At 39.0% G+C, this 21806-nt stretch overlaps 1 protein-coding gene across 9 annotated transcripts; it reads left to right on the forward strand.

Annotated features, from left to right (window-relative positions):
- Window positions 1-21: 21 nt before the first annotated feature.
- On the forward strand, window positions 22-20875 carry TNFRSF17 (TNF receptor superfamily member 17). Of its 9 annotated transcripts, none has more exons than XM_080383474.1 (9): window positions 22-233; window positions 6300-6391; window positions 7942-8003; window positions 12017-12578; window positions 12909-12975; window positions 14065-14182; window positions 18896-19030; window positions 19367-19498; window positions 20297-20875. In XM_080383474.1, exons 7-9 carry the CDS (start codon window positions 18916-18918, stop codon window positions 20551-20553), a joined length of 504 nt encoding a protein of 167 aa, XP_080239600.1. In that variant the 5' UTR covers window positions 22-233; window positions 6300-6391; window positions 7942-8003; window positions 12017-12578; window positions 12909-12975; window positions 14065-14182; window positions 18896-18915; the 3' UTR covers window positions 20554-20875. The 9 variants fall into 9 exon arrangements, with proteins under 9 accessions (XP_080239600.1, XP_080239603.1, XP_080239604.1 ...); XM_080383475.1 differs by lacking the exon at window positions 22-233 and adding an exon at window positions 4246-4343; XM_080383477.1 differs by lacking the exon at window positions 12017-12578.
- Window positions 20876-21806: the final 931 nt, after the last annotated feature.

Consider the following 21806-nt stretch of genomic DNA (forward strand, 5'->3'; position numbering starts at 1 on the left):
AGCCTTTGCGCTCGCCTGTCGTTTCTACCGTCTCCGCCTCCCGTTTCGCGGGGTGGACGGGACGTGTAGTTGGCGCAAACGCCTCAGGCAGGGTCAGAACTACCCGTCCCGGCAGGCCGGGCGCCGGCGCTCCCTCGGGCGGCGCCTGTCTCGCCCCTCAGGTCCCTGGGAAGTGCAGTTTGCGAGGGGGCAGCGGCGGCGGGTGGCGGCTCACCGTCCCCTCGGCGTTCCAGGTGGGGACGGGCAGCAGCCGGGTGGGACGCTGCCCGGCCGGGGGAGCCGGGCCTGTATCGGGCACTGTGCAGGGGGCGCGGCGGGGAGGGGGAGCAGGGCCCGGCGCCCGCTGCCACATCACTGGATTTCCCGCCTCCCCTAAGGACTCAGCGGCTGGAGTCTGGTGAAGGCGTGCTTGTTTTAGCTTTTACCTGTGCGAAATTGCACCTACCTACTCCTAGAAAGCGTAGGTACGGTGGCAGTACGGTGACGGCACCGGTGTTGGGTCAGGAAACCCCCAAATGAAGATCTGTGTGGAGCTGTGCTCTGACGTGAGGTGAGAGCAAGTGTTTCTGTACGTGTCCAGCCGTAAGCTGGCAGGATGCATTAAAAGTTCCAATTTTGGCACCTCTACAGCACACCGTGACGTGGTTATTATCATTAAAAAAACTCCTGTTCAGGCAGGTTCGGTAGGACTTGTCAAGTACTGAAGCCCTTGACTGGTAAGGCTAATAGTACTTAAAAAAACAAAACACAAAACAACAAACACAAAAAAGCATTGCTGGAAGTGAAGTATATTTGGAGGAGACCAGGAGAAACAGAGGGCAAACAAGGAGATTTTGGTTAGTAGGCTGCCCATGGCTGTGGCAGCGTTTTATCTTTGAAGGTTCAGCCTAAGTGTTTATAACTAGACAAAGTGAGTGCTTGGGAGAAGGGAGCTTCTTGGAGTGCTTACATGTGAGGACTGAGTCATCTGCAGCATTACTTGTATTCAAACACTGCAGGGCAGGTTATGGAGTTGTTTTGAAAGAAAATGGGCTTAAAACTCAATTGTAAAGGTCTTCATTCAGTACAAAATCCAGTGTAGTTTTGGTTGAGAACTACACAAATGCTCCTGAAGTGGCATTTTTGTGATGTGATCCTGACACAAGAACCAGATGGTTTCTGGCCGCACACCACCAGCAACATGTATGCCCTCGACAAGCAAAAAAATTCTATGTGGCAGGTAATGCACATATGTTAATGGAAAAATGTGCTTCCAACTGATCATATTCAGGGAAAACACTAGTGTACAGGCCAACACTTCTAAAATTAAAATTAAAAAAAGAATCCCCACTAACACCTCAGAGAATTCATTTTGAAAGAAAAAAGATATGTAATTCACAATGAAAGACTATACACCTCTGCTAAGTGGAAGCCTTTCCTTCAAGCACCAAGAGTTTACCCTCCTCTGAGCCAAAAGAATGAGTTTTAAAGGCCCTGTGAAAGCCACTCTGGTTATTCTCTAGTGCCAAGTTACTTTCCAGTTTTCAGACACATTGCCAGGACCTCTGTTGTTCAAAGTTGGGTATAATTAAGGAAGAGGCTCACTGGTGTTACTGTTCTAAAGTTTAGAATTTTGTTAAACTGTTAAACTAGCAGTAAGTTTCTCAGCTGTGTATGGCAATCAATTTTCTGTTTCAAAAAAAGAAAAAAAGGTCACATGCAGTCCCACTGAGGGCTGGGATAGAAGAAATAATAGGATATGATCCTTTTTTATCAGAGAAAAGCAGTTAGAAGTAAAGCTACAGGAGTAAGAAATAAGTTTCCTAAGCATCATAAGGAACACCTCAATATAGGTAGGTTGGTTTGTTTTTAAATACTAACCTTTGCTTGTTAGGTGATATTTATTAACCAGTAGGTATCTGATATATTTCCTTTAGTATGGAAACAAGATAACACTATTTGGAACAAAGGAGCTCATGGGTTACTACTGTTGAATAATAGATAAAAATCCAGTGGAAACCAAGCTTCATGAATTCTGCTGATAGGTGGCTTGTTATTGTCCACTTTTTACCATCATGAGCATTTAATAGCTCAGGTTTATGACTGCAGTGCCGTATTGCAAGCTTGTTCTTTGTTTGAGCCTTGACACAGCCTACAAGTCAGGAAGTACCTGCCTTAACTGGAGGCAGGTACTATATTTTCAGAGCAATTAAAACTTACCTTAAGATTACCAGCACATGGAACATGTAGGCAGCAATTCTTACATACACTTTGGCATTCCTTAAAAAGGCTTCTTGAAGGTTTTTGAAATGGAGCTTCATTCTGTCAGCTCCTAAAGTACTGAGTTGTGATTTTTTTTTTTTTTTTGGGGGGTGGGGTAGGGGGGTGGGGCCAAATGTGTGTTTGATCAGAGGTATGGAAGCATGTATTACCACTGATTTCATGGGAAAATAATCACTTGTGTTATCCAACACTCCTTCCTTCCTTGACAGGTACTTATTCCCTAGGTACTTGCTAGGATAAAAACAATTAGTCCACAGCATTTCAGAAGATGCCAGATGTCCTTCAGAGCATAGAAACCTGTTTTGCAGGCTGTGTCGCACACAGATATTGTGTAAACTCAAACACTACATTTTTTAACAGGGCTAGTAGTTTGTTTTTCCACTTATGAACAGCTGGTACTCAAAACAAAACGTAGGTGGAATGATGATAATTTTACTGGCAAAGTAGCTACTGGGATGTAAATGGTCACATTCTCTTGAGGTTTTAAAGCATTATAAAAGCTTTTCTTGTTTAAATCTCTTTTGTATCAAAATGTTTAGAATAAATATACAAGCCTCATAATTTAATAAATATTAAAAAGCTTTTCTTACTGAGAACCACCCATATAAATCCATTGTCACATCATGACTGACTTAAAGTATCAAAGCACTGCTTAGAAAAGAGGCTGGACCACCTCATGGTTAATATGTGGAGGGACTGGGGTGCAGATAAACAGTCTCCCCTATAGTCACAGCTCTACCCATCCTCATGCTGCCTTCTAGCTCTTGCTAGGCCCTTTGATGAGTCAGTCCATCTCATTAAATTTAGCTACAGAACAATCTACTTTCTTTTTCCTCCTGTGCTACTGAGATGAATGAACTCTTAAGAGGCGTTTGACAAATGCCAGAGCTGGTATAAAGTAAGAATGGGGGAACAGGACTTCGTTTTTCAATAAGAGCAAGCTATTAACTTATTGAACTATTTCAAGATAGCTTCACCCCTAGTTTGCAGCCTGTGATGTCAATCCTATAGCAGTGAAATGGAGGTCCTCATTCATGTAATATTAGGAATACTATGCTGTAATTTAATAGTAACTTTCTTCCAAGGTTCTCACATGCACTTTACAGCTTAGCAGGTATAGTTATGAAATACTGATGTTTTAGTTATATGAACTGAAGCAGAAAAGAAAGATACATTTCACTAGAGGGCTTCAAACAGGTTAACAACTTCAAGAATTTAACAGCTCACCACCAATGAGTAAGCTTATTAAACTCCATAAAATAGCAGCAGTGGAAGGGGGAAGAAGAGTAGTGTTAGAGTGCTGGCTTATGAGTGAATTGACTCAGTTTACTTTGAGATCAGATAAGTTCCTGAGCTGCTGCAAGATGGGAGAGGAAGTGTTTGGCTGAGATTAGGAGGAGCAGGAAAGGAGACGCGCTGTGAGACATATCCTGAAGTGTAAAGGTATTCAAATATATATGCTAGTTATGCACTTAGATGAGTAGCATGATATTTAGAGTTGCTTTGAAGTCAGAATGAGCCTTTAAAAACAAAGTGTAAAGAATAAGTTATTTACCTAGAAAGAGGAAAAAGACAATTTAATAATTTACAAGGTAAATTATTAAAAGAAAAATATAGAAAACTGTGCTTGGCTATGAAAGTGCCATTCTAGAAGTATGCCTCTTCATGTGAGGTTTATGTGAAGGAATAATCTTAAAAGACATTCTAGAAATTAGGTTCAGCATTACATAGAAGAAGTAGGTGGAGTTAAATGAGTCCAGAAAGTTTTTGTGGAAAACATGAATTGAGGTTGCACCCTAACAAGTGACATATCTCTCCTGAAGGAAGGCTGTGGAAGAGTTTTTCTAAATACCTTTCATAATATTAATAAGGCTTGACAAAGAACTGAAAATACTGAACTAGGTTTAAGTTTGATTAAGTGCCAGGAGATTATAAATTAATATTCCTTTGGCAAAATCTCTTTCCTTGTAGCTTGTAGAGATGTAGCTGAGAACTAGAGAACAAAAAACATACTATGTTTCAGCATGATGGCTTTTTCAAGAGCCAAGTCTATCCTAAGCTTTTCTGGGGTTCCTGGAAACGTAAGTGAATTATAAAGCAGGTTTTATATTTGCATAAGACCACGTGCAGTCCAAACTAAGATATCTTGACCTGGAAACATCTATTCACCAATTTGTTCTAACCCTGCTATTTAACAAATGCTGTTTCTGACCTCTTACTTTCCCTCTGCTGGACACCCGCATAATTGCTGTATTTGTGTTACATTAATGTTTTTTAAGCTATTTGATTGGAGGAGATTCAAATAAAAGTCTTTGGTTTTCTGAATGTAGCACCATAGCATAAGCTCTCTTCCACAGTCCAGCTGTAGAATTACTTCTTGCAAAGAGGCATCCTCAAAGGAATTTAGCAACTTAATTCTTACATATCTCATTGTGGGTTGATAATGAGTACTTTTGAGCTGGATTCTTCTTTCTAAGGTCTCCAATCTAAGTTAAAGCCTGTCTTTTGAAACAGTTAAGGCACATACTGCAGACTTCCAAAAGGGCACAACATTAATTGTTTTTACTTTAGATAGCAAAAGAAATACATAGATCTATAGACTAAAATACCAGTTTATAATTTTCTGTGTCTATCTCCTTACCTTTTAGATACTTCATAAGCTCAGCTCATTATTTTGCAAGGTAGTGATGTGTCTCTCACTTTTGCCTGTATATACAACCTTTCTCTTGCTTTTATATCTCTAGAAATGAAGACTGAACGGTCAACTTTTACAAGTGCTATCCCTTTTTTTCAGGTGACTTTAACTGGAGGCTCAGAGTTCTCAGCTGTGTTTTCTGTTACTTACTTAGCTTGTTGTTCAGACTGAAAAAATCATTACGTTGGGTGCTAGCAAGTTCTTTGCTTAAGATGCCTCTTTTTGAACGCACAGTCATTGCAGTTTATTCCTTATACAGAATTTTTTCTGTGGTTTTGATACTGTGAGCCTCCAGACTGAAATATTAGGGGAAGGGTGGTTTAGAGAAGTAGTTTTGCTATCAAACCTGTTAGTTATGTGTGGGGTTTTTTGCTATCAAAGCTCAAAATAAACAAAGATGGGGGTTTAGGTGTGTGCGTTCTGAAGAATCTGTACATAGTTTATAAACATTATGACAGTTGAAAATGTTGTAAGTAGCAGAAGAATTGCTTAATGTGGAAGGAATGTGCTGAGCAAAGAACGTTCATGCAAGGAAGGGAAGAATGAAATCACTTTAATGATGTATACAGTGACTGAGTTAGGATTGGAAAGGTTAGAGACAGGAGAGAACCTATTCTGAAGAAGGGCAGAGACTGTATGGTTTTAGAGATCTGAAAGCCAGGTGTAGGACTGGTGGGAGTTATGTCAGTTAAGGTACTGAAGTAGCTGAAAATATCTTTTAAGTACAATCCAGACCTCTGTTCAACTGTTTTTATGCTTTCATCTTGATAAAGAAATTTAACTTTCTGCTTTGTTAAAGTTAAATTTGTTTTCACCTATAAATCTGTTGGATGTGGAGAGTATATATTACAAGCCTAAGATATGTAGATTCTCTGGAAGTGATAAATGGAAACGGGGTATTTTGCTCCCTGTGAAGTGAGGCAAATTTGAGAACCTCAGGGGCTAGGATGCTGAGTTGACTGAGCAACAATGATAACTCTTCAGTGCCAGATCCTCAGGAGATGATCTTCCATTGCTGTAAGCTAGTATTGTTCTAGCAGGAGACAAGTAACAGAGAGAATCTGCAGTTCTGGATACCATCAAATTATCAGTCTTATAGCTTGATGTAGAGGTAAAAAAATGCAGAAAAGGTGGCTGGTATTTAAAGTGGGTCTTACAGTCTAACACAGATGCACAAAGTGACTCCTCACTATCAAACAGAATTCAGCTGTGCCTCATATCATTTTGCTAGAATGTTTTTATGAGATAATGAAAATGTTGAACTTAGCACTGAAAATATCAATACAGGATGTTAATGCAGGGCATGTAACATGCTGTTTATTCACACCATGTCTTACTGCAGTGACTCCCTGACATGGAAAAGCTCGGAGTTGCCATGTCCACTGTTGGGTTCCATAACATCTCTAGGCCAGATCCTTCTGCCTTATACATGTGGTAAGAGTTTTAGAACAGTTATGTTTCATATGGAAAGTTTTACATGCTGTCTTTCTGTCTCCAGGGAGGTGGGAATAGATAACTAGTTCCATGTGGGTTTTTCATGCGCTTTGTCCAGCTGAAGGGAGCATGTTGTCCATTAGAGATCCCTTAAGATTTTAGTTCTGGTACTGACTAAAGCAAAATAGCAAAATGGCATTACTGCTATGAAGAAAGAATAACAGAAAGAAAAACAGATTTTTAAAGCTGTTCTTCTACAGATAGTTAACACGTTAATATTGTTGCAGAAAATAATTACTTCATTATGAAACTGTGAGAATGAAATAGTGAACTTGTTTCTAAATAGGACTGATTACTCCAGAATTATTCTGTGCCAGTATTTTTTATTCCAGAGAAGGCAATTTTCATGGGGAGTTATTTGGAATAGAGATGGCTAAGTCAGTTATGATTTCCCTCCTGTTTTGAGAGAAAGCACATATTGGCACTGTGATGCTGTAGATGGGAATTTGAAATAAAGTAATTGTGTGTTACATAAACTTGTCCTGAACACTGAATGGCTAGAGAATCCAGTTAAAATTATCAGAAGAAAAACTTCTGTTAGACTTTAGTGTATGCCAAGCATTTCACATCATTCATAGATGTTCGTGCATGTTTATTTTTGTTGTAACTCCTTTACTCCTGTTGGCATTATGCCACTGATCAGTTTGAGTTTGATTTGCCCATCTTCAAAGTTACTAAAATAGTAGTATGTAGGAGGTTATTTTTTCCAACACAAAACGTAAGTGCTTGCATTAAGAAATGAAGAAAGAAATGGAAGTTTATATTCTGTAAAAACTATTACACCAACATAAAAATGTCACAGGCATTCTAACAAGTATTACTTTAATCCAAACTTGCTTATACAATTATTGGTTTATGCGTTGTCCTTAGTAGTTGCATAACCATGTTGGCACATGTGGAATGTGTGACAAATGAAAAGGTATCTTCTTTCCCCAAAGGGTTTACAATCTGTTAACACTGCTTGTCTGTGCTATGCACTTAATCTTTTCCATAACTTTGTTCCTAGCTAAATAAACTTTGAATGTAGTAAGGGATACAGAAGTTGTCTGAAATTTAGTTGACAAAGATTATACGATTGCTGTTTTGATTACTATTTTTAAGGAACATTTTTCTATTCAGTTGTTTTGTTCTTTAATCTTTTTTGGAAATACCAGATGTAGCAACAGCAACATCACTCTTTTCAAAGCAGTGGTCTAATTAAAAAATGTGCTGAACTAAACAGGCAAAATCCACATTGTTCTTGATTTTGCACTGTGCCCAAATGACATTATACAATATTGTGTCTAAAAAGAGCATTGTTCTGTGCAGCCTGTAAAAGTTAAAGAACACAATGAATCCTTTAATAACCCCTTCCTTTTGTTTATTAGCAGTGTGTACCTCATTCCTAGAACAGCTTATCTCCTCCCAGCCATACAGTTAAAACATGCACTTAACCAAAATATGGATTTCTGATAATAAGCATTTCAGAAAGTTTTAATTATTTTTTTTAGGAGGGAACTCCCTGTAAGACTGCTGTTCCTTGATGTACAGTAACATTTGGGAAGAAAAAGTGGTGAGTTTTTTACACATACGTTGCTATCTCAGAATTTTAGGCTTGTTGTGATGAGGTGATTTATAAGGGGCTTTTTTCTTTGGATTTTTTCTGTAACTAACTTCAGAGAATTGGAGAGGACTCAGACCAAGCCCGTACTGTAAGACTTGACAGTGTAGGTCAGTTGCCTTAGTGAGGGGGGTGGGGGAGAAAGCTGTGCCAGCACAAAATGACCTATGTAGAATCAACTATACAGCCAGAAGAATTCCTTTGTCAGCCTAGCTAATGTTGTTTGTGAAGGGAATGTAATAGTCCTAGCAGCAAACTCTCTTTCTCTTGATAAGTGCTATGTAATTATGCCAGCAGAATTTCTGAAGTACAGTCAGGCAAAAAAGCTGGCACAAGCATGAGCAGAGAAACCCCAAAGCAGTGTTAGAACAAAGCTTTGTTGTTGAAGTTGTGTGGTAAATAGACCTTAAGCTACTGTTCTGAGAGATGAATTTCAATCTATATGTTTAATTATTGACATAATAGTATTACTTTCTTTGTTTTTCTGGTGAGATTTTTCATTTTATTATTTCGGTGTTGAAACTCACAATAGCTTTTTTCTAATTAGTGAAAGATAAAATTCTTCTTACCTTTTTCAGGTGACTGATCTCTGTCACATAAGTAATACCAATTTAACACATGTTAAGAATGGGCACTGACAAGGATTCCTGGAAGTCTTAGGCTTTTCCAGATGTTCAAGGAAACCAACAGTCAAATTTGGGTTCATAGCAAGAAATGCTTTGGCTGGATGCTCAGTGTTTGGTATGCCTGTATTCTGCCAAAGCAGCATGTAACTCTAGGTCGTCTGCTCACGTGATAGAAGGTTGTAAATCGTGGGTGTGTGTCTGTGTGTATGTGTCTCCGTGTGTGTGTGTGTGTGTCACAGCTCCAAAATACTACCTACTGATCTGTGCTGTGCTGTTACCTAACCATGTGCCCTTCACCAGTAAAAAATATTTGATTTCTTGAAATCCTTAGTTTGAGACCCTAGTAGAATTGACAATATGCTAAAATTATTATTCTAAACAACAAATAGACGTTTTACTGCTTCCAGATGGAGTTTTGAAGTTCAGAGAGGAGTTGTCAGTGTTGATATCATCACACTAGAACAGCAAAGAAGTGGTCTTTATAAATTGCCCCTTGGTGTCACTCTTGAGTCAGACTGAAACATTTCAGAAGCAAATCTGAGAACTGTTTTTCCTTTTCTTTTTTTCTGTTGTTTCCACAGTTGACACTTTTCTTCTTATAATTATATTCCATTACTCTTTATAATGATGTCAACTACAGCAGGCCAGCTTAACTTGTCTGAATTGTATTATTCTTAGAGGATATCTTGGGGAGTTTTAGAACTTATAGTAATGTAACAGGCTTCCCATGCCCTGGAGGCAAGACAGGAAGTCTGGAGAAAGGAAGGCTTTCTCTTGGTTGTGGAGGATCACATTAGAGATCACTTAAGCAAACCTGACACCTGCAGCTCCATGGGCCCCAATGGGCTGCATCCCTGAGTGCTGAGGGAGCTGGCAGACGGTATTGCTAAGCCACTCCCCATCACCTTTGAAAGGTCTTGGAGGACTGAAGAGATGCCTGAGGACTGGAGAAAAGCCAGTGTCAATGCAGTCTTCAAAAAGAGCAAGTAGGAGGACCCAGGAAACTACAGGCCAGTCATCCTCACCTCCATCCCTGGAAGGTGATGGAACAGCTCATCCTGGAGGTCATCTCTAAGCATGGGGAGGAAAAGAAGGTTGTCAGTAGTTAACATGGACTCACCAAGAGGATATCATGCCTGACCAACCTAATAGGCTTCTATGATGGAATGACTGGCTGGGTAGATGAGGAGAGAGTGGTGGGTGTTGTCCCCCTTGACCTCAGCAAGGCTTGTAACACTGTCTCCCGTAACACCCTTGCAGGTCAGCTCAGGAGGCCTGGGTTAGGTGAGTGGATGGATGGTGAGGCGGGCTGAGCACTGGCTGAATGGCAGAGCTCAGGGGGCTGCGGTCAGCGGCACGGGGTCTGGCTGGAGGCCTGTAGCTCGTGGAGTTCCCCCGGGGTCAGTGCTGGGCCCTGTCCTGTTCAGCTTATTCCTCAGTGGCCTGGATGAAGGACTGAGCGTACCCTCAGCAAGTTGCTGATGTCACCTAACCGGGAGGAGTGGCTGATACACCAAAGGCCGCGCTGCCATTTGGTGAGAGCCGGGCAGGCTGGAGAGCTGGGTGGAGAGGGACCTGGTGAAGTTCAGCAAAGGCCAGCGTAGGGTCCTGCACCTGGGGAGGAACAACCCCACGCCCCAGTGCAGGCTGGGGCTGAGCTGCTGGGGGCAGCTCTGCGGAGAAGGGCCTGGCAGTGCTGGTGGGCAGCACGTTGCCCATGGGCCAGCAGCGTGCCCGTGTGGCCCAGAAGGCCAGTGGTGTCCCGGGGTGCACGAGGAGGAGCGTGGCCAGCAGGACGGGGGAGGGGATCCCCCCCTCTGCTCTGCCCTGGTGAGGCCGCGTCTGGAGTGCGGTGTCTGGTGCTGGGCTCCCCAGGTCAGGAGAGACAGGGAGCTGCTGGAGAGGGGCCAGCGGGGGCTGCAGAGGTGATGGGGGGCCCGGAGCATCTCCCCTGTGAGGGGAGGCTGAGGGAGCTGGGCCTGTTCAGCCTGGGGAAGAGAAGACTGAGACAGGTCTTATCAATGTATACAAATATTTTAAGGGCAAGTGCCAAGAGGACGGGGCCAGGCTCTCTTCCGCAGTGCCCAGTGACAGGACAAGGGGCAACGGGCACAAAGTGCAGCACTGGAAGCTCCATCTGAACATGAGGCAAAACTTCTTTCCCTTGAGGGTGCCAGAGCACTGGCAGAGGCTACCCAGAGAGGCTGTATTGTCTCCTTCCCTGTAGGCATTCAAAACCTGCCTGGATTTGACTCTGCAACCTGCTCTAGGTGACCCTGCTTTAGCAGGGGATTGGACTGGATGATCTCAAGAGATCCTTCCAACCCTGATCATTCTGTGATTCTGTGAAAAGCCAATGCAAACCCTGTAAATCCCATAACTGAAAAAAAGCTGAAATGTAACTTCACTGGTAAATAAGCCATATATTTATTATTCCCTAAAGGTAAATATCACTATAGGAGAAATATCAGTATCCAGTCCTCTCAGACTTTTTTTTTTATCGTGTCTGTGCATAGTCTACATGTAACAAAATGGTGTGCCGCTTAGAGGATTTAATGTGTATTATACAAGGCAGTGGATAAATTATTAACATAATATAATTACAGTTTCTAAGTAACAATATCCTTATCTTAATGTCACTTAATGAATTTATTCTTAATGTTTCTGGGTTTTGTTTCGTTGGTTGGCTGAATCCCATATTCTACTTTATAAACAGCTTCCAAATTCAGGTACTACATCTGTCAAATTAAAGCCAGTTGGTATAGTACACTTCTCCCAACAAAGTGCTTAATGGTTGTTGTTTTTGTATTTTTTTTTTAAATATTAACTTCCTCCTGTCAAAATTACTCAAAAATGAAGGTTGCAGAAGAATCTTGTTAAGATAGAAAATGTCTTCCTTATTCCTGGTAGCACATCATTACCCCAAATCAGTTTTATTGTAAGTGCCATCACTCATCTACATAATAAATATAAAATACATTTTCTGCGCACTGCAGCAAGTAATCCTCTGTTGAATTTTTCTTGTACAGTTTGACACATGTTTTTGAGAGTGAACACGGCAGTGTTTTACTGACTTGATAAACAGTTATGTTAGATTAATTTCTGCTATGAAAATAGATATTTATAGTATGATAAGAAATAGTCCCCCAAATGTAATTTCCAAACTGCTGTATAGATATTTCTCTTCAGAAGTTCTGGGGAATCTCATGTAGGCAGTGAAAACAGCAGGTGAACCACAGGACATAGATTTTGAAATAATGTGTATTTTAGATGTGTAATAAGGTCTGTCATGGAGAATTATTGCTTATCTGGATCTTCTGATTATATGCTTGCTTTCAGATCCTTGGGAAGTAGAACTTTGGAATGTTAAGATGTGCAGAAAACAAAGGCAATGGGCTGTGACAACTGTAATTCCTCATAGTTTTCCTATCATTTGTCACCTCTGTTTTGTCATTACATACATTAATAAAACTATATATAGCTAAGAAAAGACTGTGACTTGTATGGTGGTTGTTTATATGAATGACACATTAGAGACCCTTTACTATCATTGCTCCCCAGTTTCCTATGTGTGAAAGATGTTTTGCTTCATACTGCACAATCTGTGTTTTGGGGGACATTTATAAAAAAAAAAAATAATTTATCTCTAAAGGCTGTAAGCTTTGGGAAATAATAGTCCAACTGTAGGAGGAAAATTACTGCTATAAGAGACAGCATTATGCTCCAGAGCTCTGATGAAATGAGCTGTATTTAGCCTTTTACTTGAGGGGAGGTTTAGAATCATCGAATCATTTAGTTTGGAAAAGACCTTTGAGATCAGGTCCAACTGTTAACCGAGGACTGCCAAGTCTGTCACTAAACCATGTCCCTAAGCACTGCATCTACACGTTTGATTGAAAAGGTGAGACTTCTTTGTATTTACTTCTGTGTCTTATGATATATGTGTTTGAACTCTAACAAGCCACATAGGAAAACTGTTTCTGGCCAGCTGGTTATAGAAAGTGTAAGCATATCTGCCACAATATCTTATGATCCTATATATACAACATCAAATAATTAGACACAAATTAATTTATACCGTACTTAGTGTTTGACAGGACTTTTTAATTTAAGACATCAGTGCATTAGTTTGCCAAATTTACTTCTGTGGTGGACTTAGTTTCACATCCCCGCTAGCTAATCAACTATTTCTTTTTTTTCTCTTCTCTTCTCTTTCTGGCCTTTCTTCCAGGCCCTAGGGGGTAAAACTTCATGAACTGACTGGATTAACAAATTAAAGCTGCTTGCCATGTGGTCAGGTAAGCCCTAGAACTTTTTCTTGTGCTTCAGAATACTGTAGAGTGAAAAGCAGGACTGCGCCTTTCACTAACACCAAGACAATTAATCACCTTAGCCATATATAATCTAACCAAATCTTTGGTGACCTACAGACCAGTCTTACTAAGACATGAATCATCTTTGTGCCAAAATAGTCTGATATAGAATATATATCATTACATTTGAGTGGCAAAATAATTTAGGAATCACAATATTAACACTTGTTATTAGCAATTAGGAATCACAGTATTAACACATGCATATCATACGGCAGATGTATTAAAGTACAATGACAGCATGCTGTATTGGAGAAAGAGGTATTTTGCATACACAAGAAAAGCCATTGCCCATAAGTAAAACCAGATGCACCTCTGGACTAGGAAAACAGAGGAAAGAATTTAACAGCAAAAAGTAAAGTAGTCATGAAGACTCTAACAGTACTACCTACAGTAGAAGTTCTATCACGTAGTTCCTTTCATTGTTAATTGTCTCTCAAAGTAATGTCAAGTCTTCCACTCCTCTCTTTAATATTTTTCCCAGAAATCCTATATTTGGGTTACATCTACTGGGAAGCATCCCTGCCTCAAGGTGAAACTTGCGTCAATAGATCATCTTAAAAATGTCCCATATAACAGCACTGAGTTTACAGTATGCCTTGAGAATCTTCTTTTTTTTTTTTTAATATTATCATCAGGACTATACAATTTCTTCCAAACAACTGCCAGTGTTGCTCTGTCAAAACATGGGCAGAGAGAGGGTTATGGAAAGGGAAAGAATGTACATTGCTTGGAGGACATAAAACTGTACAAAGTTACCATCATCTACTTGCTTCTGTTACCCGTCTGAACTGCTCTGTATTACCAGTGACACCCTCAGCAAGGGCAGCAGCTGTGGGTTCTTTTTACTGAATATATCACTTCAGCTACTTTTTCACAAATGCTAGTTTCGTAATCTGCTTGAGCAAAACAATGTTGGTTTAATCATGAGTTTCAAACTCAGAAATAGAATGTGTATTTTACACCTCACTGAAATGCTATTCCTTTTCTTCTTTTTCTTTCTGTTTTTTTCAGATCATCCAGAAAGATGTTGTGAAAGAAAAACATAGGTCCACATCATGAACTTACAGTTCTTTGTTTCATCAGGCCATCCTAAACAGATTCAGACCAGTCCAGGCTACCTTAGACTTACGTGAGTTATTTAAGACAGTTGTTTGAACAATTCTTGAGTGGTGTTTTGAGAGCCATCTGGTTTTCTAGAAAACACTCCTCATATCTGTTGCATAAGAGTGTATTTTGGAATGTATCTTACTTGTAAATTATCAATAATGTATTTTTATTTGCTTTAGTAGAGCATATAAGCCTGAAGTTTGATTTCAGACTTAGTCTTGAACCTCAGAAGAATCTGAGCTAAAAACTGGTCATCTTTCTAGAAGGCCCTTTAAAGGTATCACTTTACATTTCAGAAGTGAAATTTCTAAGTTTCAGGGATGAACTCATGTCTGCATCAACTGCACCAGAGAAAGTATTCTTACCATTGAGCATTAATTTACATCATTGTTGTATTGATAACTTCAGTACATTTCCCCTGAAATTTAGAAATCATATTTGGATGTAGCAAGTGGGTATAGAGAAGCAATGTTATAAGCAGTGTGTACACCCCTTCTAGACCTATCTTATTACTTCTTGTGTTGCTTTTAGATCAGCATTTCTCTCTTTGAACCCATTCCTTGCAGTGTTTACGAATAGTATCGTATAATACAAAATACGCATCAGTTGTAGAATACATTACAGTAATAAGTAGAGTAGGACCATGTGACAAAGTTCAACAAAGACAAGTGTAAGATCTTGTACCTGGGAAAACATAATCCAGGAGTGGAGCAGGATCTACCTGGCTGGGGAATCGCTCTGTGGAGAGGGATCTGGGGGTCCTGGTGGACAACAAACTCAATATGAGTGAACAGAGTGCTGTTGTAGCAGAGAAAGCCAACAGGATGCTGGGTTGCATCCATAAGGGCATCACCAGCAGAGGTAATGAAGTCATTATCCCACTCTACTCAGCAGTTGTCAGACCACACCTGGAATACTGTGTTCAATTTTGGTCCCAGCTATACAAAAAAGATGTGGACAGGCTGGAGAGTGTCCAGAGAAGGGCCACAGAGATAATCAAAGGACTGGGAAGTCTGCCATATGAGGAAAGGCTGAGAGAACTGGGTTTGTTCAGCCTTGAGGAAAGAAGGCTTAGGGGAGACCTTATTACCATGTTCCAGTATTTAAAGGGTGGCTACAAAGAAGATGGAGACTCCCTTTTTACAAGGAGTCACATGGAAAAGACAGGGGTAATGGGTACAAGTTACTCCTGGGAAGATTCTGATTGGACACAAGGAAAATTTTTCACAATGAAAACAATTATCCATTGGAATGATCTCACCAGGGAAGGGGTGGATTCCCCAACACTGAACACTTAAAATTTGGCTGGACAGTGCTGGGCCATCTTGTCTAGACCATACTTTTGCCAAGAAAGGTTGGACCAGATGATCCTTTAGGTTCCTTCCAACCTGCTATTCTGTGATTCTATGAACTCATACTTTGCATGGGTTTAATCATTTTCATTGAAAGTACTTAGTGAATTTGAATACAATTATTTTGCATGGATCCTGTGAAGCAGATAAATATTATCCATGCAGGTATGCAGGAAAGTTAAGAATAAGACTTTCCAAAGAAAGCTACCTCCTTCAGCCAATACCTTTTGAAGATACCTTGTAAGTGTCTGTGTGCATTTTTGGCTTAGGCCTGTTTTTTTGAAAACAGTAAAGGAACTACATGTGTTGACTTCTGGAGTGATAAGTAAGCATTGGTTTTTATTCTTTGGTCAGTGCTACAGAATGTGGGTGCATATGGGAGAAGTCACAAATACATCTCAGTAGAATCCCTCCTCCATTAAAAAAATTCTGAAGACCACCTGAAGTAGCACATAAAGGTGTTTTGTCTAACAGAACCTATCACTAGCAATTATTTCAAGGTTTCTTTCTTCATGGTAACAATACTGAACTTTAAGGGGTTTATTAATTGTCGTTGTTCAAGCTTAGTATTATCTGTGTTGCCTACTTGGGAATTCTACATGCTATTTAACAACAGAATCTTGCTATCTCCCAGCAAAAATACTCACCACTGTCAATCTGAACTTCTTTCTCTTCTTTGTGAAGCTGTGAATTAATACCAAAATGCTATAAACCTATCTGTTTAGCAAAACACCTGTTGAAGAAGGCTAGTGCTCCAAATAAATATACCTACACAATTCAGTAAAAAAAAAGTGTCATTATCATACAATAAAAAATGAGGAAAGAGAACTAATAAAAGCAGCTGAAACAAAGACAGTCCTCTCCCCCACCCTCAGTGCAACTGGGGAAAAAAAAAGAGTGAAAATGATTAAGGAACTGGTTCATTCATCTCTTATAGTGGAGATGTGGGTTCGCTAGACTACTAAAATAATGTTAGAAACAGTCAGCAGCTGTGATATAGTTTGAAAGTTTTGGAATTTGAGAGATAGTGATTTCATAAGGAATTTTACAACAGTAAAGACTGTACTTGTGCTGCAGATATGTAGTGTTGGAACCAGATGCAGAAGGCATGTATATAATTAGTCAGCTAGTTCTTTTCTAAAATAATAAGGGGTCTTAGTATAAGTTACAGTTAGGAGTATGAAACTGCAAGAACAATGGGAAGGTACGGCAAAGGAAAATAAGTAAAATTAGTGAGCATTTCATTTAAAGTCAATGGAATTATATTGATAAAAGATTAAAGCATTGGACTCAGCTTGTCTGAAATTCATTTATCTTACCTGTGGGTACCATGAAGATACTGCGATGAATATCTGCCTTCTTCAGGTCACAGTTGAGAATTTGATTGTCTTCTCCATGAATGAAAAGGTTAAGCAGCATCTTAAAAGCAAAACCTGAAATCATTTTATGCATAAGCTACTAAATGCTGCTTCATCAGAAATAGGAATGATATTCTAGTAATAACTTAGGTTTGTTCCCCTGGATGGTGAATGTATGAAGCAAGCCAGAACCAGTTTTATGACTTCAGAACCAGCATTGACTGCTGGTGAAATATTTGGCATCACCCACAGTCTGTATCTGTATTTTCTTTTGTCATGCCTAAATCAGATTTTGTCAAATCCTGTTTATCCACTTATCTTGAATAGGGAGAACAGTCTGTAATAGCCTACAGCTGTGCACCTGGCCTACAGAAACAAGTGCAGAAGCCACAAGAAGCAGTTCCATCTGCTAGAGACTAGAATACAGATTGTTTTGTTAGACTGTTCCACTAAAACCAGCTCGTGTATTCCCACATGGTCCATTTTGTGGGAAAATAAGTCTCATACATAGTAATGTGGTATGAAATTACAAATCCTTATACAATATTTTTTTTTCTCTTTCTATAGTCAAAAAGGCAATTAATTATATCAAGGAGAAATTTAACTATAAATAAGCCTGTAACTCTACCTGTGGAAGTGATACAGGGTAGAGGTAGTTATTGCAACTTGCTAGATATTCTTGGACAACTTTGTATTTAAAATAAATTCTGTTAGATTAAAAAGTCAGGATATAAGTAAGCTGTGTAAATAATTTTCATTGTGGCAGTCTGACATGGAAGGTGTTTTTTTTCTTTCCTGGGAGAAGACCCAGGAAGACCTTAGCATTTTCAGAAGTGTTACACAGTGAATGTAACTCACTACCTTGACCCAGACAAACCTAGGCATGCTCAGTGTGCCCCATCACCTGGCTGGCAAGGAGGTTTCATATACCCTCTACCACAACACTGAAATCTAGGGCTCGTCTATTTTTCCATGCTGTGTACTGCAGTTTTAGTACAGTAACAGTTCTGCATTATGGGAAAGTAAGGGAAAAAATGCAGATAATATTTTGAATCAAAACTGAAAGATTCATATAGCTCTTCTTTTGTGATTAGAATGTAATCTTATTACACTTCTCACATAACTATAGTTATAAGCAAAAAACCAGCTAAAACCCCAAAAGTGAACCAAGCAAAAGATCCGACCAAAACCTAATACACTGGATTAATAAGGCTAATTTGGAACTGAGGAGCAATACCCCAGTGACTGAATCTCTGGATTTTGTCTTTCTGTTATAACTGAGGGTCTTAGATGTATTTTGTACAACACAATTATGAAGTAATTGTTGAACTTGTACTTTAACAGTATCTCATTTAAAATCAGAAAACCATTAATTTACAAAAAGTAATTCTTTCATCATCTGTGTTCTGAATATTGTTGTCCATACAGGGAAATGGGTATGAAGGAAGTTGTCTGAAGTTGTAGAATAGGTCAGTGGCAAACCTAGAAACGGAATTGGTTTTATCTTCTTACTGCTATGCCTCCTGCCTTTATTTTTTTCATCTTATGCTCCTTGGACTGGGACAAAAAGAACAAGAAGTAAGCATTGCATAGTTTGCATGTTACAGGGAAAATATAATTACTGTGGCCCATCACTTTGAAAAAACCCACCAAATTCTAAAGACAAGAACAATTATTATGAACTTCTGTTTGGAGGTCTTGCTTTTCTACAGTTTGTAATGTTTAGCACCTGTTCAAGAAATGTCTTCTATAAATAACCCTTTTCTGTTTCAGACAAAATTTACATTTAAAATTATCTTGGTGCAGCTGTTCAGTTTTTCTACAGTTGTGAATTGCCAAAAAAGGAACAGTAATTCCTTGGGGGCCTCAGAGTTAAATCCTATTTATTACACATGACACTGTGTAGCAGAGCTGCGATCAAAGTCTAACTATCATTGCTAGCTGTTCTTAGATTTGCTAAAACTGAGAACTGAAAAGCCCTTTGTAGATGATCCTCACTCTTTTACAATTTCTGTGGCTTTCCAGTTCCATAATTACTGACCCTGATGGCACGCTGCCCCAAAAATGAATACTATGATAATTTGCTGCTCTCTTGTAAGCCTTGTCATCTTCGATGTTCTAGTACACCGCCGCCTTCCTGTGAAAACTACTGTGATAAGAGTAAGTAATATTTCTGCAATACTTTGTGGCTATGCTGGGCATTTTCACGTTGTATTTTACATAGAATTGTAAACATAAAAACTTAAAGAACTGTAAAACTTGGAAAGAGTTTATCAGAATAATATATGGGCTCAAAAATATTAAAGACATATGCAGTGTGTCCTGCGTGAGTACGTGTGTTAAGAAGAGTAAAGCTCTCAAGCTTTACTTGAGCTGTCACTCAAAATGGAAATAGAAATTGCTCCTTTGATAGTGGAAGTTTTATGTGTTGGACATGTTTACTGTTTATTGATTATTGTTTACAATTAATTTAGTGCATCTCTTCTATTCCATAAGGTACTGATCCAAGTGGAGTTCTCTGGATTTGTTTGGGCTTAGGTGTAATTTTAATGCTCACTCTGCTCACCTTTATGGTCTTGTTTAAATGGAAGCACCTAAAGCAACTAAAAGGAAATCTGAAAAACACAGGTGAATAAATAAGATGCTTTATGAAATAATTTTAGATCATTGTATATTTTAGCTACTCTTACCATGTATAAATTTTGCATATAATTTATATTCCAGATCCTGACAACTGTCTTTGTTGCATTGTTTTGTATTCCTCAAATAGTCTCAATGAAGTTATTAAAGTTATTAAGGGAATAAAATACCCAGACGATAACTTGTAAAAGCAGCGATCTCTCTTTGTTGGTTCTGGATCATGTCAGGATTGTTGCATATTCATACCTGGCTTACTTGCTGGTGTTTGAGAAATCATTCATGAACCCTCAATAGTAAAAGATGTTTATAAGGGTTTCATCCTCTTCTTAACTGAATGCAAAAGGAATTCTACCCAGATAGAATCAGGATACAAACTCAGTATTAGCTTTCCATTTTATAAGATATTATGTATTTTTACTTAATATTCTAGCCTGTGAGAAGCAGATGTGGTGTATTTTGGGAAGGTGAAAAGAATTACGTCGTTTTTATGGTTTACAAATACTAATATTCGTGGAGTGCTCAGCCAATAAATAATAACCAATTAGAAAATATGTGTTAGATTACTTAAATGCTTATCCTGAAGTATAGGGGGTATATTATCATAGAACAAAAGATTATCGTCTATAACTACTTCTTAAGACTTTCACTATATCTTAAAACTTTCACTATATCTTAAAACTTTCACTAAGGTTAGGAACATATTTGGAATACAATGAAATGTGGTCTTTAACTGTATGTCTGGTATAGCACGATGTATGTATTAAATGAACTTCTGTATATTTATAGACTCTTCTGTGGAGCTGAATAATATTCTCAAGGCTAATACTGAAAGAAGTGTGAATACAGAAGGAATTAGACACTCACTTCAAAGAGAAACATTAATGTATTCAGTGGAAGAATGCACTTGCAGTGACTGTGGCTTGGTAAAACCTCAGACTGGTTGTGAAACTTCATTTCCATTGCCAGCTACAGAAGAAGGAGCTACTGTTCTAGTTACCACAAAATCTTTTGATTATTGTAACTATATTCTGGGTGCTGGATGACTATGAGAAGTATATTTTTATTGCATAAAATAAATAAGTTATTCCAGTATAGCTATTAATCTTAATACTTGCAGTCAGTGGAGAAGGCTAGTACATCATCTCTGTAGATCTTCCATTGAGCTTTCATTAATATTGTCATATATTTCTAATTCTAGTATCTCTTTGGTCAAGTATTTCTCCATGATTCTCAGGTACCAATCTAGTTACTGGAATTTTTAATTTCTGAAAGTCCCTACATAGGATGGCTTTTTCTGCCTTTAGAGATTGTATCTACTTATGTCAGATATACACAAACCCATCAATAAACAAGTTTGCAAATATACATTTTATGTTAAACTCTAATCTTGTGCCCCAAATTGCTTGATGGTACAAAAGGAATGTTCCAAGAGGCAGAAAGGAAGACTCACGTTACACTCCCAATGTTGTAAAGAATAATTTAAAATAGCCCCTATGATGCTTGAAATAGGAACATTCTAATGATTAATATCTTTGTAGAGTACAGACCAACCCCCTCCCCCCCCAGTTCAGATAGTATCTCTGGGTCCATGCCAGGGGAGGTTGTGGTGCTACACCTGCAATCCCAACCTATCTCCTGGTGGTGCAGACTTTCCTTTAAGTGCCAGGTGTTTTTCAGACTGTATTCTATAAAGATTTATTTCTACTTTACTGAATTTTTTTACTTACCTTTGTCATATTTACAAGGACTGCTGATTAGATATAGTCACGCTAGGCTACTGTGTAGCATAAAATTAGGAATGTACTTTTGTCACCTGGCCTCCCATGCATTAAAGTTATTTTCCTAATATTAGGCCAGTTTTATTCCTGGAAAGCTGCAACAAGAACAGAAGAAACCACAATCTTTTTACTTGTCGATAACTGTCTATTTCAGGTTCTTGCATGAACGGTGAATTAACGTGTTTTAGGACTAATAAATCATTGCACAAGATCTAGGAGCAATTGCTAGTACAGCACCCCAAGGAGGCTGACCAGTTTGGAGTTTGGGCCAGCTGTGCGTTAGCTGCGTTAGGGCTGGCCACACACAGCAAACCCTCTGAAACAGGCCTGCAGAGCCAATAAATTCATTATTATTACTTCATTGGCAACTCACAAAGTTATGCCTGTGCACCACACATGCCACAGCATATGGAAAATACATTGTGCTCTACAGAGTGTGCAAACACAAGCCAGCCAGACTATGCACGACACTTAAGAAAATGCCTTTGTTCCTTTGCTGTTTTTATGGCATTAAGAGA

Source organism: Falco punctatus (genome assembly GCF_963210335.1).
Source record: "Falco punctatus genome assembly, chromosome: 4".
NCBI classification, from domain to species: Eukaryota; Metazoa; Chordata; class Aves; order Falconiformes; family Falconidae; genus Falco; species Falco punctatus.

Coding starts and splice junctions, on each gene's coding strand:
- TNFRSF17 (XM_080383474.1), top strand. CDS start 18,916: ATGGCACGCTGCCCCAAAAATGAATACTATGATAATTTGCTGCTCTCT. Junction 19,031..19,366: donor TGAAAACTACTGTGATAAGA/GTAAGTAATATT, acceptor CTATTCCATAAG/GTACTGATCCAAGTGGAGTT. Junction 19,499..20,296: donor AGGAAATCTGAAAAACACAG/GTGAATAAATAA, acceptor GTATATTTATAG/ACTCTTCTGTGGAGCTGAAT.